We start from the raw sequence: 18,936 nt of genomic DNA on the forward strand, positions 1-18,936 counted from the left end.
CTCTTTGGAGAGGAACATGAAGAGAGCAATATAAGAAGTCCGTACTTGCATTTCTTATGTTTTTTCGGATGACTCTTATGTTTATGCTGGCAAGCTCGAAGGGTTGTATAGGTATGATTAATATAAAGATGACTGATCATTTAGTGTTTACAGTGCTTTAACAATGTTATAACTTGAAAGTTACTTCAACAATAATGACTAGTTTTAGATGAATCAATAATATTTTTATGTGTAAACTTTTGACTCACGTTACAGCTTACAAACATTCAACTATTATAAGAAAAAGAAACATAGCCACAAAACCGCTTTTGTAAATGGGCTACCTGCATGGTCAGGTAAAGAAGAGAAGATGCATTTTACCAAAACTGAAGGGACAAGAAAGGTTCAAGCAACACCCACATGGCCGTCTGGCCATGGTTAGCAGCCAAGTTGCCAAGCACAAGAAAGGTCAGAGCGCAGCACCCATTTGTCATGGCCAAAAGAACAGCGACGTGGATGATACACAAGCATTCAGCATCGCCTTTCCCGTTCTACGACATGACAGGTCTAGATTTCACTAGGGGCAGGTCCGATCCAACCCGATCAGCAGGTCGCCGAATAGGCAGCAGAATTATGGCAATGCATCTGTTTGGACGAACTTTTTTTAATAATATTATTTTATTAGAAAATTAAAAAGATAATACTTAAAATTTGATATTTTCATAAGTAGATACCTCCGTGTACCGATAGGTTATGTGTTTTTGCAGACGATATTTAAAGAAAATTTCATAACTTTTTTTTAAGATTTCAAATAGAGATGATTTTATATAAAAATTATAACTATTGATAAAAAAATTCATATTTTTGGTATTATACAAATAACTTTTTCATAGGTTCTTGAATGAAAATTGTACACTGCCACGCAATTCTTTGTACAAATATCATATTTTAGGTATTACTTTTGCAAGTTTTTAATAAAATAATATTATTAAAAGAATCCTGTTTGGACAATGATCTGAAGAGTCACGCCAGGGCATCATGCAGGCAAATGCGGGTGGGCATATGCCCATAATTTCCGCAGATACTTGTTTGCGCGGGCTCCACAGGTCCAGCGGCGCAAGCGTTGTCGTTTCAGGGTAGGGGACGCATGTGATGAAGACAGGATCCAATGACACCACCAAACATCTTGGATCATTCGATGTACTGGTAGTAAGTACTAGTAGCCGGTAAAAACAACCCTGTATTCGGCAACTGAGGTGCCGAATACGGTGCACAGTGCCGTATTCGGCACCTGAGTTGCCGAAATATACCGGCCGATGTCCCATCCCTCTTTTGGTCGTGTCACATCAATCTCTTTTGCGTCACGTCAATCATTTTTTCCTTCCCGTCTTTGTTTTGGCTGGTGAATTATTCATGCATGTGCTCATCTTTGTTTTGGCGCCACACGCGGAGAGATATCGCTGCTGCTGAATAAATTGAGGTCGCTAGAGGAGAAGGGAGCACCAGAGGGAGCAGCAGCAGAGCAGAGAAGGGAGAAGAGAAGGGAGCAGCAGAGGAGGAACGCGAGGAGCATCAGCAGAGGAGCAGCAGCTCGAGTATAGAAAGCAGCAGAAGAGGGGCAACACGAGCACTTAATTAGCTTTCGTACCGGTTAGTTCTTATATTACCTATTTAATACTTAGGTTAGTAATATTATTTAGAGTAATTAGCTTATTTGGTTAGTCCGTTCCGAAGTAGATTAGTTCTTTCAGAGTAGATTGTTTAATCCGTTCAATTACATTTATTTAATTATATTAGTTTGATAAATTAGAGTACTTTGATTATATAAATTAGATTATTTAATTATGTTATTAGAGTACTTAGAGTTTTTAATTAGAGTACTTAGTTTATTTAATTAGAGTACTTAGATTATACAAATTAGATTATTTAATTACGTTATTAGATTACTTAGATTATTTAATTAGATTATACAAATTAGATTATTTAATTACGTTATTAGATTACTTAGATTATTTAATTAGAGGACTTAGTTTATTTAATTAGAATACTTAGTTTATTTAAATAGATTATATGAATTAAATTATTTGATAAATTAGAGTACTTAGATTAATTAATTACGATGCTTAGTTTGATTATATGAATTTGATTAGTCTATATAATTAGATTATTTAATTAGTTTGATATCATGAATTTTTTTCAGCATTGTAATTACATTGTGTCCTTAGTATAATTATATGAATGTCATTATCCGATAAAATTAGAAAAAATTACGTGTATATTTGTTTAGCAGATACAATATCATGAAGCTTATAATATATTCTAATTTATTGTTCACCTATTTGTTGGACCATGAAGCCTTAAATCATTATCATGGCTCATGGTGGTCTTCCTGAGCTTCTTCAGCAGCGGTACGACGAGAATCATAGGGGAATGATGATATTCACAGGACAGCAGGTACCACGTTTATATGTGTTATTTCATTACTACGATAATTTCGAACTAACTCTGTACATGTATTGGATACCTCTTGCAGTTGAGTCTGTTGCGAGCCCGGAGTGTTCACAAGATTAAGGAGTTAGACCCTCGATTTCACGAGCCACTCGCACGGGCAGGACTACTACCTTTCGCTCTCATGATGGCCGGAGCTCCCATGGCGGGTGGTGGTAGGACACCTCTGCCGGCGATTGATGAGGCACTGCTCACAGGTCTCGTCGACCGGTGGCGTCCTGAGACGCACACGTTCCACTTTCCTTTTGGCGAGATGGTTGTAACATTGAAGGACGTGGCCATGCTGACCGGGCTGCCAATCAGGGGCGCCCCGTTAATAGTTTCGCGACCCGCAAGGGAGCAGTGGAAGGGTTATGTTACGGATAGGTAATTATTTGTTATGTAATGCACTTCAAATATTATAGTGCTATTAAAGCTTCATCTGACCATCTGCATCTTATAGATTTGGTGTGCAATACGACTGGAAGGATGCTGGCCTCTCCATGTCCTGGGTTCATGGGCTCCCACAGTTCGGTCCATGCCCACTGGATGCGGACGAGGCTACACTTATGCAGCACTATGAGGTGTACTTGTACGTCCTGCTCGGAGGCATCATGTTCTACAACACGGCAGGCGATTATGTCGTCCCCCATATTGTATGGTTAGCAGCCCACCTCACGTCACATCCTTATGAGCCTACATCTTACAGTTGGGGATCTGCAGTGTTGGCTGCAACCTACAGAGGTTTGTGTGATGCAACCCAGCGAATAAAGAGGAAGGTAACTATTACAGGGTGCCTACACCTTTTACAGCTATGGAGTTAGGAGTACATCCCGGTTTCCAGACCTTGGGTGCTCAAGTGCTACTACCCAGTCCACATCTCCGATGGCATTGTCGATGACATAAGGCTAACGATGGGGTATCGGTGGATTCATGACAGGCTAAGATGTAGTCAGTAGCAAGACCATGGTAACTACTCCAGGGTGATCAGTGACCTGGATGTCCTTAGCGCTGATCTAGTGGAGTGAGATCCATGGTGTATGGTACGAGTAGAAGAAATTGCAGATGGTGGACTCCTCGCATCCTCTTGTAGCCGTGACGCAGACTTATGGTTGACCACATGCTTCTTGTTGTACATAAACTGCGTGGAAGTATATTCTCCAGAACGTGTACAGAGGCAGTTCGGGTATCGACAGGTGGTGCCAGTACCGCCACACTTACTCGTGCGCCCGTCAGGCGTCTCGTGGTGGTGGTACTGGCACCACATGTCGATACCCGAACTGCCTCTGTACACGTTCTGGAGAATATACTTCCACGCAGTTCATGTACAACAAGAAGCATGTGGTCAACCATAAGTCTGCGTCACGGCTACAAGAGGATGCGAGGAGTCCACCATCTGCAATTTCTTCTACTCGTGCCATACACCATGGATCCCACTCCACTAGATCAGCGCTAAGGACATCCAGGTCACTGATCACCCTGGAGTAATTACCATGGTCTTGCTGCTGACTACATCTTAGCCTGGCATGAATCCACCGATACCCCATCGTTGGCCTTATGTCATCGGCAATGCCATCGGAGATGTGGACTGGGTAGTAGCACTTGAGCACCCAAGGTCTGGAAACCGGGAGGTATTCCCAACTCCATAGCTGTAAAAGGTGTAGGCACCCTGTAATAGTTACCTTCCTCTTTATTCGCTGGGTTGCATCACACAAACCTCTGTAGGTTGCAGCCAACACTGCAGATCCCCAACTGTAAGATGTAGGCTCATAAGGATGTGATGTGAGGTGGGCTGCTAACCATACAATATGGGGGACGATATAATCGCCTACCGTGTTGTAGAACATGATGCCTCCGAGCAGGACGTACAAGTACACCTCATAGTGCTGCATAAGTGTAGCCTCGTCCGCATCCAGTGGGCATGGACCGAACTGTGGGAGCCTATGAACCCAGGACATGGAGAGGCTAGCATCCTTCCCGTCGTATTGCACACCAAATCTATAAGATGCAGATGGTCAGATGAAGTTTTAATAGCACTATAATATTTGAAGTGCATTACATAACAAATACTTACCTATCCGCAACATAACCCTTCCACTGCTCCATTGCGGGTCGCGAAACTATTAACGGGGCGCCCCTGATTGGCAGCCCGGTCAGCATGGCCACGTCCTTCAATGTTACAGCCATCTCGCCAAAAGGAAAGTGGAAAGTGTGCGTCTCAGGACGCCACCGGTCGACGAGACCTGTGAGCAGTGCCTCATCAATCGCCGGTAGAGGTGTCCTACCACCACCCGCCATGGGAGCTCCGGCCATCATGAGAGCGAAAGGTAGTAGTCCTACCCGTGCGAGTGGCTCGTGAAATCGAGGGTCTAACTCCTTAATCTTGTGAACACTCCGGGCTCGCAACGGACCCAACTGCAAGAGGTATCCAATACATGTACAGAGTTAGTTCGAAATTATCGTGGCAATGAAATAGCACATATAAACATGGTACCTGCTGTCCTGTGAATATCATCCTTCCCCTATGGTTCTCGTCGTACCGCTGCTGAAGAAGCTCGGGAAGACCACCATGAGCCATGATAATGATTTAAGACTTCATGGTTCAACAAATAGGTGAACAACAAATTAGAATATATTACAAGCTTCATGATATTGTATCTGCTAAACAAAGATACATGTAATTTTTTCTAATTTTACCGGATAATGACATTCATATAATTATACTAAGGACACAATCTAATTACAATGCTGAAAAAAATTCATGATATCAAACTAATTAAATAATCTAATTATATAGACTAATCAAATTCATATAATCAAACTAAGCATCGTAATTAATTAATCTAAGTACTCTAATTTATCAAATAATTTAATTCATATAATCTATTTAAATAAACTAAGTACTCTAATTAAATAATCTAAGTAATCTAATAACGTAATTAAATAATCTAATTTGTATAATCTAAGTACTCTAATTAAAAACTCTAAGTACTCTAATAACATAATTAAATAATCTAATTTATATAATCAAAGTACTCTAATTTATCAAATTAATATAATTAAATAAATGTAATTGAACGGATTAAACAATCTACTCCCGAAAGAACTAATCTACTTCGAAACGGACTAACCAATAAGCTAATTACTCTAAATAATATTACTAACCTAAGTATTAAATAGGTAATATAAAAACTAACCGGTACGAAAGCTAATTAAGTGCTCGCGTGGCCCCTTTTCTGCTGCTTTCTATACTCGAGCTGCTGCTCCTCTGCTGATGCTCCTCGCGTTCCTCCTCTGTTGCTCCCTTCTCTTCTCCCTTCTCTGCTCTGCTGCTGCTCCCTCTGGTGCTCCCTTCTCCTCTAGCGACCTCAATTTATTCAGCAGCAGCGACATCTCTCCGTGTGTGGCGCCAAAACAAAGATGAGCACATGCATGAATAATTCACCAGCCAAAACAAAGACGGGAAGGAAAAAATGATTGACGTGACGCGGTCAAAAGAGAGACGGGACGTCGGCCGGCATATTTCGGCAACTCAGGTGCCGAATACGGTGCATAGTGCCGTATTCGGCACCTGAGTTGCCGAAATATGTGGGCTCGGGGTGTTTTCGGAATTTGAGTTACCGAAAGCCAAATTTCGGATTTGGAGTTACTGAATACGAGTGCTAGATTTACAAATACGTCAACATGCTGTCTAGTTTCGCAAATACGGTCGCGTATATTGTCTAAATTCCCAAATTTACCGGTAAGAACAACTCGTATATTCATATTGCATCATCTATAACTCGATATAGGTTATTATCTATAAATATTTTTTATAATATTTGATCACTGTAATAGCATATCCATATTTTACTTTCCATATTTTCTCTTATTTTTAATAGTATTCTATAGCTAATAATATATTCGTAACGACTATATTTCTAGAATGACTATATTTCTAACGGATATTTTTTCAACAACTATTTTTTTAAGGATTATTTTTCCAACGGCTATTTTTTAACAACTCATTTTACCATTTCATCACACTCTAATTCAATTTCGAAAAACAGTCCAAACTTCCCGAAATTCATGCGTACCAATTTTCAGAAAATAAATTTGTATGATCAGCGGGCAATGATCAGCGGCTTTCGGCGGTGAAGCTAGCTCAGACCGCTGTTGGGTCAGCTTCATTAAACGACAGGATCAGTTTCATTAAATTACATAGATAAATAGTAATTTATTAAGAAATTATAGTATTATGTTGGGATTACTGATCCCAATAAAAATGACTAGCTCCGTCACTGGTGACGTTGCAACAATGACCTGGCCAACAGGACTAGCCCTCTGAGAGAAAACTCAAAACATGCATGGTTATGGACATGGAACGTGTGTCCTCTTTTAAGTCTTTGTAAACAGACCAGAAAGAGGATGTATCGTTGCCGCGCCACTTATTCCGGCCCGTTGCTTCGTGACAAGGCTTGTTAGGTTTGTTAACACTTTGTTATGACTTCTTTCATTACAAAGAAAAAAGAAGGCTGTTAAACCCTTGAACCTTCGATCCTCAACTGGTATGGATAACATTGTCAAATCCTTATTAATATGTTGCTGTATATTTCTTGTTATCAGTATCGTCATAGTCGTTGTCTTTGTAATGCTCTGTTATCCGTATTTTCAAACCATGGTTTTTAAGTTACATAAGAAAGTAGGAAATTAAAAAATGAGAAGGGAAAACATGGATTGTAGCAGCCGGAGGGGGTTTAATCACAGCGCAACCGAAAATTTCAGGTACGCACTCGAACAATACATTCCAGCTGTTATAGTGCAGGTAGGATAGCAATGTAAAATTCAGACAAGTCATTATCTCAATGGAGAATATGGATGTTGAACTATTATTACTGATAGAGCAGTGACGAAAATCTAGGATTAGCTATAGCACCATCTGAAACTGACAATAGCTAAAGCGGCAACACTAAATTGTACCTCCTGTCAACCGGGGAAAACTGATTTTGTAAAGAAAGTATAATAGAATTGTATGAACTCGTCTTGGAGACATCAGTCGACGCAAACTTGTCTTGCATGTTAGATTATCAGTTTTATTTGTTTTTGTGCGGAACAGTGCTTGAATACCCAACAAAGTGTATCGAGGTATTGTTTTGATCCGCCGGCGACGGCTGCTACAGAGGTGAGCAGTGGTTTGGGCAGATCGAGATGGGGCTGATGGTGGGAGGAGGAGGTGACAAGAGATGGCGACCCGTGAGGAGGAGGTGGTGGTGACTACTGGCGGATGGCGACGCCTTCTGCAAAAGGTTTGGAGGATCGGTGAGAGGGATTGAGGGAAGGAAGAGAATGCTAGGCTGGCCACTTTCCCCTATATTTCATCCATGTGAATTACGTGGCCTTCGTCGATGCATCGTGAAGCATCATAGATCAATTATTAATGTTGTGGGACTGTCTCCGTTTTTTTCCAATCTAGTATCTCTATAAGATGCCAGCGTACACTCAGTGTATATGAGTGAATATTTTATTCATATTTTAGTTAAAAATAAAATCTTAAACTATCTTATCTTAGCTTATAAATTTTAGATCTGAAGCTTTGTTAAGTCAGGAGGAGTCTAGAAAAACAAACAGGGCTGTAGCTTAGCTCACACCGAACGCATTAGAGCGTCCTAATCAAGTGATAAGGTAGCCAAGCAAGGACGGCTTGAAATCGAGATGATAATGCTAAGCTAATCTAGACAATCATTGATGTGGTCCAAGCGCTTAAAATATCCGAAGGGAGAACCTTTCGTTGGTTTGGAGGCTAATAATTCGCTGACAAGCTAAAGAGGATCATTCTTCAGAAGATTCCAGAGAAGTTCAGGCTGGCATGATTTTGTATGCCTGAAATCTGAATTTCTGCACAAATTATGTGGATGCAGAAGTGCTGCAAAAATACTTAAAAAGAACAAGAAAAAATAGTGCGTGATTTACTCAACGGTCCTTATTACCTGGACCTGACCCGGACTTCACACTGAAAATTTAAGGCAGTGATCAGCTCCCTTTTGGCCTCTAATCCGGGTATGATCCGTAGTTAAGGAGATAAAAGAAGCTAATTAAGGATATATAGAAGAAGATAAGAGAAGGTGATGTGCAGTGCAGTATCTGCTCTTGTTTGTCTCTGAGTTAGTGGTGGACCGGCCGTCAGGCTGGCAGAAGAACCACGACGCCTCTGGACGCAACGCCAGCGCCGCGAACAGCTCAGGTACTGTACCTTACTTTTGTTGGAGCCCGAGAGGCATCTTCCACGGAGTAGGAGCTGAAAGCCGCGTCTAATCTTCCATCATTCACTTTGAAGCTGCCGCTTGCTGCTAAGTTTATATTCAAATTTGTCTTCTATAACACTATTATAATACCTCATATTACTATTACAATATTTCTATTTTTTTTCATCTCCAATAAACACCATATTTCCTACATTTTATTACTCTACTTCTTCCCTGAACCTACACGCATACACTGTAAACAGTGTTACGGGAGTCGTTTCGTAGCTGCAAATTTACCGTGTCCCTCATCCATCCCGTTTTTACTGTAGAAAAAAAAGTTTACAACCTTTATTGAAGATAATTTGCTGACTAAAATTGAACCCTATTTTATTGTAGCACTCTAAAAGGTAAAAATATTAATATTGTCTCCGTTGTAGATAGACTAAACTACACTAGTATAGCTCCTTAGTAGTAGTTAGGAAAACTAGCAAGGGTGTGATTATTCCTGGTATCTTCTCTGTCCTGAGCTAACGAACGCATAAAATCTTAAGTAAAGTTTATTTAATTGCTTATATCCATTGTTGTAGTATTATTTAACAGATATAAATATACGGTTTTATCTTAGCCCCTTCGCAGCCTGCCTTGATGAATTCAGAATTTGCATATACTTATAAAGGCAGATCCACTTATTAGTGTCATAAAATTTTTTTTTACGAGTAATAAATCATAATATCAATTTTTACATATGTTCATACGATATTAAATTCAATGATCAAACATAACCTCAGCTCAATCTATCTATATAGATATAATTAATCAAACACTTTTATTTTTAAAAGATATAACTTCACTTGACATACCCTTAACCTACTTATACGATAAATTTATACGAAACATCGTCGAGACCATAGGATGTTACGGTAGTATCAAATGAGGTACTCGGTACCATGCAATGGCTGTAGCTCGTGTTATGTATGTATGTGCATGATGCATTTATACACAATTATAGGTATCCTCTACCGCCGTTTGATTAGATAAAAAGGTGGTTGGTCAGGCGCGGTGAGAGTGAGCAACCGAGCAAGAGTACACGTGAAAACAAGACATATTTTTCACTCGTTCAATCAACTGAGGTCTTATGAAGTAAACATATAATACAATAATAAATATATTATATTATTTGTGTCTAACTTCGGATGATAGAATACAGATGATTGGTATGCATCCAAAATATCTGAATACTAAGGGTTAGAAAAAACCTATTATGATTTTATTTAAAAATATAATAATATATATCGAATTTTTTTTTTCATATCTCAATGATCACTCTCTCTGTACTCACTTTAATTGTATTCTTATATATATGCTATGGAAGGATACAAATAAAGTAAAAAAAATTCATCTATCTACTAATCGAAAGCTTACGTCGCTATTCGTTTCAATTTTGACTCACAGAAGAAAAAAATATAAGATAAAATAAATAATAAAAAGTAATTATTCGATGTCTAACTTTATTTTAAAAATATATAATATATAATATATGATAAGTTATATTTATCTATATCCAAAAGTAAATTATATATAATCTTATCCGGAAAAACCCCGGGATAAACCCTTGAAGACCTCGTCGCGATGCATGCAACACGAGCCGGTCCAGCCGACAGCTACAGGTCAGCCTTATCACCACTGCCCCCGTTCCGACGTGGCGAGCGTACCGTCCCATTCGTCGGCACATGCCACTGCATTATTGCGCTGCATGCATCGCGCCACCTCCCTCGATCCCAGTCGAGATAGATCATCAGGATTCGAACAAAATCATCACCAATTTTCAAGCAGCGTACGTTGAGCGATGCAGAGTACGTTGGACTTGATAAATAAAACTCGGGCAAATGCACAAATTTTACAGAAGCAAACAGGTCCAGGATTCACGGTTACAGTTCAACTTACGACTGGTCCAAGCAAATTAACGAGGCGAGCGATGCAGCTGCAGAGTTCGATTCATACACAGCGGTCGATGCATGCGATGCGAGGAAACTAAACGGCGAGGGAACTGATCAAACGGAAGGAACCGGCGGCGGCGCGCGGCGACGAGCTACCAAGCAGCAGGTGCAGCTTAGTAGTCGGTGGTGGGGAGCTGCTCGTGGGTTTGGGAGATGAAGAGCACCTCGTAGATGAGACCGGCGAGGCCACCGCCGATGAGTGGGCCAACCCAGTAGACCCACTGGTAGTCCCAGGACCAGCTGACGAGGGCGGGACCGAAGGACACGGCGGGGTTCATGGACGCGCCGTCGAAGGCGCCGCCGACCAGGATGTTGGCGCCCACGATGAAGCCGATGGCGATGGGGGCGATGGTGCCCAGGCTGCCCTTCTTGGGGTCAATGGCGGTGGCGTACACCGTGTACACAAGGCCGAAGGTCATCACGATCTCAAGGACCAGGGCCTCCCACACGGAGATGCCGGTGAGGCCGAAGGTGCCGGTGGCGAGACCGCCGGTGGAGAAGCGGAGGAGGAAGCACGCCACGGTGGAGCCCAGCAGCTGCGCGATCCAGTACAGGAGGCCGCGGAACAGGGAGATGTTGCCGCCCAGGAAGGCGCCGAAGGTCACGGCGGGGTTCACGTGGCCGCCGGAGATGTTGGCACCCACGGACACGGCCACGAACAGGGCGAAGGCGTGAGCCACCGCCGCGGAGATCAGCCCGGCAGGGGTCGCCGCACCGCCGCCGGTCAGCTTGCCTGCACGATGAGGCCACCGCGTAATTAGTAACACAGTCAGATTCGATCAGGTGATTCGAAATTTTATTTACTAGCATTAGCATGTTATAAGTAAAAGATTTTGTTCAAAAGTGGTAAACAATTTCATTTTTTTAAAGGGACGTGCTATCGGATGGTGACTTCTGCTAGTAGTTTTTACTGTCATTTTTCTGGAACAAGTTTTATAACCATTTAATCTGTCAGCAGAGCATTTTGCTATTCCAGTTCTTGGCAGAAGCAGCGCATGGAGACTTTGCGTATCACAGACTCGAATAGAACGTATTGATTCAGTCAAGGATTCCTCAATCCTCTACGTAATCGCAGTGGCAAAAAACTGGTCATTTTTGCTCATCCAATTAACCATTTCTTCTACGAACCTAAAAGGCTTCACTCTTTTCCCCTAGCTTGGACTTTTATCAGAAAGAAATTTCTGTGAGCTTCTGGCAACGCCTTGTAAAGTTGTACTAGCTAGACGCTTCCCATCTCTCTTGCCAAAAGCTAAAAAAGAGATGAAGAAAACGACACTGTTCATCTCCGAACAAAACCGTTTCCTTCCATCTGTCCTGTCTGAGATTTCACGTTTCGCTACACGAATTAACCCAAAGAACCTACCGTGAACTTTGAGCTACGAGACAGCTGACAGATTAAGTGGTAGGGTGCGATAATATTAAGCGAGATGAGGGCTTGTGTAGCGAGAGCGACGACTCACTGAAGGCCATGCCGGAGCCCTGGCCGGCGAAGACGAAGATGAGGGTGGAGATGAACTCGGCGAGCGCCGCCTTGAGGGCGCCCGCGTGGTACACCTCCTGGTGGCTCCCCACGGCGATATTCCTGATCGGCATTTTCACCCTCCCTCTCGCTAATCGCAGGAGACGACTCTGCTTGGGGCTAAGCTCAGGGATGTGATGCGGTGGTGAGGAAGAGACGGGAGTGAGGCGGTATATATATACACACATCCGTAGAGGCATGCAGTGCACGGGCTCGGATGGGCCTGGGCGGGCCACCGGGAGTGCCCGGTCTCGCGCGCCTATCCGGTTGCAACGTTCCTCTCAAAAAAATCCGGTTGCAACGCGAGGGCTATTTTTTTTAAGGCAGAAATGAGCTGTTTGAATTACACTAGCTGGTTATCCGTGCATTTAACAAAAACAAAAATATTAAATACGATAATATTAATCATAAACTTAAGGTATAAAGATGTTTGTGTCACGAGAGTGTCATCGAATAAATACGTCGGAACGATATTATGGTTTAATTTTAGATGGAATATGAAAAAGGATGAGATTATTCGATAATTTTTATTCTAATTTTTTTTATTTATTTTAGTAAAATAAGTTTTATATCCGTATTCGGTAGCGAAGCAGGAAGTCTGTATTATGAGATTAAACTAAAAAATAGATAAATTATTCAAATTTTAAAAATAAAGAATGTACCTATTTCAAAGTTAGCATGCTTGCATAACTTTCTTTTTTCCCGGGTGAAGTTTCGAGAGCTTTTTGTGGTAACTGAAAATTACCCATGCGTGCATATAAAAAGTGCACGATAGAAACTAGTACTCCGTGTAGTTTGGGAGATTGATGAAGGAATGATACAGATAAAGGATGATACCATGAAAATAAAGAACCCCTAGAAAAGTACAAGGGAAACCCGGCCCTTGCTCTTATGTACGTGTTGCAGCTCATATGGTGTGCTGGTAGTTAATGTTCCTCTTGGCAAGTCATAAAACCTGGGAAATAAATAATCGGGTATTCCAGATAATCCTTTAGATGAAAGTTCGACCATATAATTTGTATTGCTTTCTTGCAAGAAATAAAGTGATTTATGAAGTAATGGTTGATAACATCGTTGTACACAATACATATTTGTACATATCGATCGATTGAAAATCACAATCAATTTTAGCTGTGAACTTGCGGTGCCAACCATAGTTAGGATTTCGGGGCTGAGGCTACCTATAAGGATTCATGACTCTCAGGCTTAATCTGGGTTCTGAGGGAGGTAGGTAGGTCGAGTAGGGGAGGGGAGCGATGGACGGTGGGCGGAGCGGTAAGGTGGTAGGAGCCATCGGTCGCAGTCAGCGATTAGATCGATAATGGGCAGAGCTAGGGAGGAGACGTCATACGCCGAGGGGTTAGTATAGCGAGGGCATACTCGGTGGTGAGGACGCCGACAGGGGTAGAGGCAAGAGGGCAGGAGGCAGTGGCGAACAAGCCAATGAGTGGGAGAAAAAAATGAGCGTAAGATTGAAGATGATCTCCGTATCGTCAGATCGAGAATCGACGGTCCACAATTGTCGACCGAAACGATATCTAACTTCAGTCGATTGATTTTTAGCCCGACCCTACACAATATACGGAGTACTTTTTTTACCAAGCCATCGTAAGCTTGGGGCCCGGAGTCTTTTTTTTACCAAGCCATCGTAAGCTTGGGGCCCGGAGTACTTTTTTTTACCAAGCCATCGTAAGCTTGGGGCCCGGAGTCTTTTTTTTACCAAGCCATCGTAAGCTTGGGGCCCGGGATTGCTGATGATGATTCATGTTGCGGAGAGCGCAGTCTGAGATGGCGACCGGGAGCGTTTCCTCGCAGAGTCGCTTGCGGCGCCAGCGCAGCCGCGCGCCGGCCGGGGAGCTGTCAGCGAGCCACGTGTGCAGGGAGGCAGGGCTCGTGGCTCGGGTGGATTAGGAGGCGGGGGCGATGTGACCCCTCGACGCTAATTGGTCCGCCGGATGGTCTGACGGGTGGTCCTCTTCTCTGCGACGGTGAAGCTGGAGCCTGGGATGGGCTGGGTGCGCCTGGGATCATCGCTTCTTGCTCTTTTTATTAGCTCGCGAACATGTGCTCCACGATGCTAGTATTTTTTTTGTTAATACGAGTGATTACTCCGGTGTTCCATATTTCTTTTCTTCCTAGAGCTACAAGAGGTTTCTGATCAATTTAGCTGTATCGGCAACTTCAGAAAATAATCTTATGTAGTTATGCGCGAAGGCGTAGTTATTACAGAACCATTTCAAGTGCTGAGCTGCACCTGCACCTAGCTGTTTTTTTGCTACTATCTATCGTGTCCTTTCTTTGCATGAGTTGTCTTGTTCCCTCTCGTTAGCTGTCTCATTCGAAGAAATATCAGTATCTTGGAGAGAGATCTATATCTTGAAACGGGAGCATTCTTCCTTCCAGATTCTTCTCAAGATACATATGTACACGTATCAAATCGAAGTTAAGAATTCATCAAGGACGGCTAGAGAGTCCTACGCTCCACTCCGGCACCGGCCATCGACAAAAACGAGCATCCACCCCATGTTTCTGTCTGCCTACGCGGTCGTACGATGGAGACACGTCGTCCACCATGAGCTGCTCCTTGTTCGACGCGCCATGGTTAACGTATGAGTGACACCTTGCTAATACTATCTTTTTTTATTTATTTGTCACTAATTTTTTACTATAGCAATTTTAGTCTTATATTTTTTAAGAAAAAATTCTAAATATTTAAAAGTATACAATACTAATAACGTATATTTCACGATCAATCTAGTGATACGAAAATTTTAAATATTTATAAATTTTTCGTAAAAAAACGTAAGATCAAAATTACTATAATAAAAAGCTGATAATAAGTAAGCGAAAACAGGTAATAATTGGTTGAGCTTGCACCGCAGCAAATTACCGTCGTGCCCTCGGGTTCTCAAAGCGTCCGTGCATGAGAGAACGGATAGGAGAGAGATTTTCTAAGGTAACTTCACATGCGATGACGTTGACACGAAGATTAATTCTTGTACGAGTAGTGGACTTCGTGTACGAGGGTGACGTCACCCGTGCAGTTACTCAGAAGAACCGATCCGAACGGATAGCCCACTAACCTAGCAGCATACTACTATGAACTCCATGATTAGGAAAATTGTTTTCTTCCTTGCGGGTTAGGAGAACCTCTATTTACATTACGATTATCCGCATGAGTATACTAATTAGCAAAAGCGTATCCATATCCACAAGATTTGTTTAAGGAGCAGTTGCTGCTCCAACTCCACATATTCTGCAACTTTGTTTCTTTCCTTCCTTCCGTTGTTGCCGTGTGCTGCCTCGTCACATGCATCGCCACGATGCAAGAACCTTTTGGATCTGCAGTCACCGGAACAGCTCAAAAATGAAACGGATGTAGTGTAATTGTATAGCGCTGAATCGGAAGCTTGGAATTTGCATCGGGCTGTCCTGCTAGATGACCTTTTTTTACAACATGTCATGCTCGAGATTTCATCCAAAACTTTCTACTGTTAGAGCTCACGGGTTAGGATAAGATGCTGCTGTTAACTTGTAAACATGGGTTATGTCTTGCATGTGGCCCAGTGGACCAGTCTACAGGCAGGATGGCGCTGATCGCCTGATCCAATCGCAAATCGATCATAACATGCATGCAGCAGCGGCAGTCGATCTCATCTAGTCGTTGCCTCGCTGACCAATTCATTTATCGTGACAATCGATTTGGTTCTCTCAAGCCTGATCCGACAGGGAATGATAATTTTGTTTATATTAAAATACCTCGATGAAACTTAAAAACTTGCCAATTTCCACGAATTATGAGCTGGCGCTCTTGGTCAAATATTTGGATGTGCTTGTGGGGACACAACAAAATGAGACAATTTGTCCTGGAAAAAAAAATGAGGCAATTTGGGTTAGCTGCAGTACTAAAGTCTAATTATAAACTAAGCATTAGGTACTTTGTTGCTATCAAGAAAATATAATGAATCCTTCGAAAGAAAATGGGCATTGCTCTTTCCCCTTTTTGGTTTAAAATAAGAGTCACGTGAACTGGCATGCCTCTTCTTTAGACTTCAATGAAAACAAAGCATCCATGGAGTAGTACTGCGATGAAAATATGAAATGCCATCATTTGTCAAAAAAAAAATATATATTCACCGTATTCTGATGAGTAGTAGCACAACTTTATCCACATGCTAAACACAAAATTTTGCATCCCTATGCTCCAGAAACTCTATGCTATCTTCCCTTCATTTTGGAGAGGATGCTGCAGAAATTCTATCAGCAGCCTCGAGGCGTCGTTTCTCGAGGCCCATGTCCATCGCCGATGCTTAGGCTCTACCTAGAAGAATTTTCACATGCTCCCACGCCGTCGTTGGTGCAGCGGGGCCTCTTTAGGTCCACCTGTGTGGGCTGAATCCGCTTGACGCACCCCTCTCACCTTTCGGCCGGCATACCAAAAGCTGATCGAGTTCAACCGTCCCACAGCCTAACTCCTGCCCCAGAGGGAGGGCTCCCTATAGGGATGTCAACGGGGCCCCGTTCCCCGTTCCCCGACGGGGAATTCCCCTATTAGGGGACGGGAATGGGATCATTTTTTCCCCCACGGGGAGTTTAATGGGGAAAAAATCCCCCCCGTCGGGTATGGCGGGGCGGGGATAATTCCCCATTCCCCGTCCCCGTTTCCCCGCGGTGCCCCGAATATTAAGTTTTATTTTTATTGAGTTGAATTTATTTAACTTCAATCGGCCCAACCCAAAAATTTCTACCTAACTACAATCGGTCCAGCCCAAAATTCCTTCTCGATAGCGGGGACGGGGACCCCGTCGGGTACCCATTCCCCGCGCGGGGGCGGGGATGGGGGAATTTTTTTCCCCGCGAGCGGGGACGGGGACGGGGACGGGGAAATTTCCCCCGGTCGGGGACGGGGATGGTTACCCATTCCCCGCAGGAATATTCCCCGTTGACATGCCTAGCTCCCTAGCACCCGCCGCGACTGCTCAACATCGCTGCCACACTCCTCCTGCCGCTCATTTTATAAATATATGTCCCAAGCAAATAAATGAAGTGTTACAGAAGCAGCAAGTAACCACGAGGAGAGATGGTAGCGACCGGAAGTGGAGAGATGTTCGGCAGCGATGGGAAGTGGGGATAATATATGTGTTTAGCTTATTATATTTGTATAATTTTAAATAAATTTTAAAGGCTTAACTATGTAAGGTAAATGTTTTTTTTTTGTTTCATGTTGCTAGTGGATGTGAATGAAGATCAACTTAAAATATTTTCTCTCCTCCACTCACTTAACATGTGTAGATGAGATGATTAGAAGAACACGCAAGCGCTCGCTCGTCCTGTCGGACCGTGGCCGGGGCGAAGGGCGTGGGCGCACGACACCTACATGAATGGTCTATCGAAATCGAGTTCAGTTCCTTGAGGCCCATGTCGAGCGTTGATCCTTGGGCTCAACCTAGAAGAATTTCCACATGCTCCCATGTGGCTGTTGGTGGGGCGGGGCCTCTTCGGGTCCGCATGCATACGAATTGCATGCGAATTCGCTTAACGCACCTCTCCAACCTTTCGGATCGGCCCACCAAAAGCTGATGGAGCCCACCATCCTATAGCCGCGGACATAGACCAGTAAACGGTGGCAGGAGGCCCTCCATGTGGTGGAGACGGCGGCAAGCAGAGGCGGAACACGATGCAAATGGGGAAGAGGGTGGGTGTGCGACGCGAGGTTCAGGAATGCGTCTGTAGCAAAGATTGGTGGTCGTTGGGTCGTGCCCATTCACATCTATACGAAAACATCTAGCTCGAGTTTTTTTTATATTTTAAAAATCAAAAAATTATAAAAATAGACTCCCGTTTGGAAAAAAATTACATAACTAGACTACAAACGTCAGGGTGCTGGAGTCAGCCCAGGAGCAGCGGACAGAAGGAGGGGTAACTAGTGTCGGGCTACAGCAGCATCGTTGGGTAGCCTGGGCTTGCAGACCCAACTCCTTGTATCTGAGCTTCGAATGGGATGGGTAACTCGATCGATGTTGTGGGCCGAGTGCGTGTGCATGTTTACCTGAGACCGGTTATTAGACCATCTCCAACGACTCCTTTTGCGAGTCTTGTTCACTTCGCGAAGTGATTCTTATTTTCTTTAGTGTTTCAATGACTTTTTTCATAGTTCACTTCATAAAGAGATTATCTCTCCTATTCCCACTACTCCGGTATTCTCTCCCATTTCTGTTCATAAATTTCTTCAAAAGAAAGCTGTTGAAGATAAGAGAAAATAAAAAATATAAAAATAAGGAGAAAAATAAGAAAATAAATGAAATAAAAAATATATTGTTAGAGATGGTGTTAGGACTCGTAAGGAGAGCTGATAAATCCCAGCAGACAACACATAATTGAATATGAATACAACCTGCCCTTCGTTCTTCAGCTTTCTTGTTCGAGCCTTCTTCTCTTACTACTTCTCCAACTCTTAGATCTTCTAAGTTTAGCGAGGATCGTGTCAACTAATTTTCAAAATATATAAAAAAAAATCCTGATGGCTCAGCTCGATGGTTTTGAATCCGATTTTTGAGTTGAGCAGAGCATCTCCAATAGCTCCGCTCTTAAACTCCTCCCCCATATCTCTTATATAGGGATTTTTCCTAAAAAAATTCTTCCTATATCTATTACTCTCCCGCGGATCCTCTAAATCATATCTCCTATATCTCATTCTTATTTATTTTATTAATATCATATAAAAGTATGACCC

General features: G+C 42.7%; 1 protein-coding gene and 2 long non-coding RNA genes across 3 annotated transcripts; 1 reads left to right on the plus strand and 2 right to left on the minus strand.

Moving 5' to 3' along the window:
* The first annotated feature begins 1,309 nt into the window (after positions 1–1,309).
* LOC133910882 (uncharacterized) lies at positions 1,310–2,930 on the plus strand. The gene is made up of 3 exons (XR_009908556.1): positions 1,310–1,629; positions 2,335–2,433; positions 2,513–2,930. It is a non-coding gene; the product is annotated as an uncharacterized LOC133910882 (long non-coding RNA).
* A 1,629-nt stretch (positions 2,931–4,559) lies between these two features.
* Positions 4,560–5,833, minus strand: LOC133910883 (uncharacterized). The gene is made up of 3 exons (XR_009908557.1): positions 5,664–5,833; positions 4,961–5,059; positions 4,560–4,881 (listed from the first exon to the last, which is right to left on the minus strand). It is a non-coding gene; the product is annotated as an uncharacterized LOC133910883 (long non-coding RNA).
* A 4,701-nt stretch (positions 5,834–10,534) lies between these two features.
* Positions 10,535–12,370, minus strand: LOC133911584 (probable aquaporin TIP1-1). The gene is made up of 2 exons (XM_062353878.1): positions 12,145–12,370; positions 10,535–11,417 (listed from the first exon to the last, which is right to left on the minus strand). Exons 1-2 carry the CDS (start codon positions 12,275–12,277, stop codon positions 10,798–10,800), a joined length of 753 nt encoding a protein of 250 aa, XP_062209862.1. The 5' UTR covers positions 12,278–12,370; the 3' UTR covers positions 10,535–10,797.
* Between the last annotated feature and the right edge of the window lie 6,566 nt (positions 12,371–18,936).

The sequence above is a fragment of the Phragmites australis genome, chromosome 3 (genome assembly GCF_958298935.1).
Source record: "Phragmites australis chromosome 3, lpPhrAust1.1, whole genome shotgun sequence".
In the NCBI taxonomy this organism is placed as follows: domain Eukaryota; kingdom Viridiplantae; phylum Streptophyta; class Magnoliopsida; order Poales; family Poaceae; genus Phragmites; species Phragmites australis.

Coding starts and splice junctions, on each gene's coding strand:
- LOC133911584 (XM_062353878.1), bottom strand. CDS start 12,277: ATGCCGATCAGGAATATCGCCGTGGGGAGCCACCAGGAGGTGTACCAC. Junction 11,418..12,144: donor GGGCTCCGGCATGGCCTTCA/GTGAGTCGTCGC, acceptor CTCATCGTGCAG/GCAAGCTGACCGGCGGCGGT.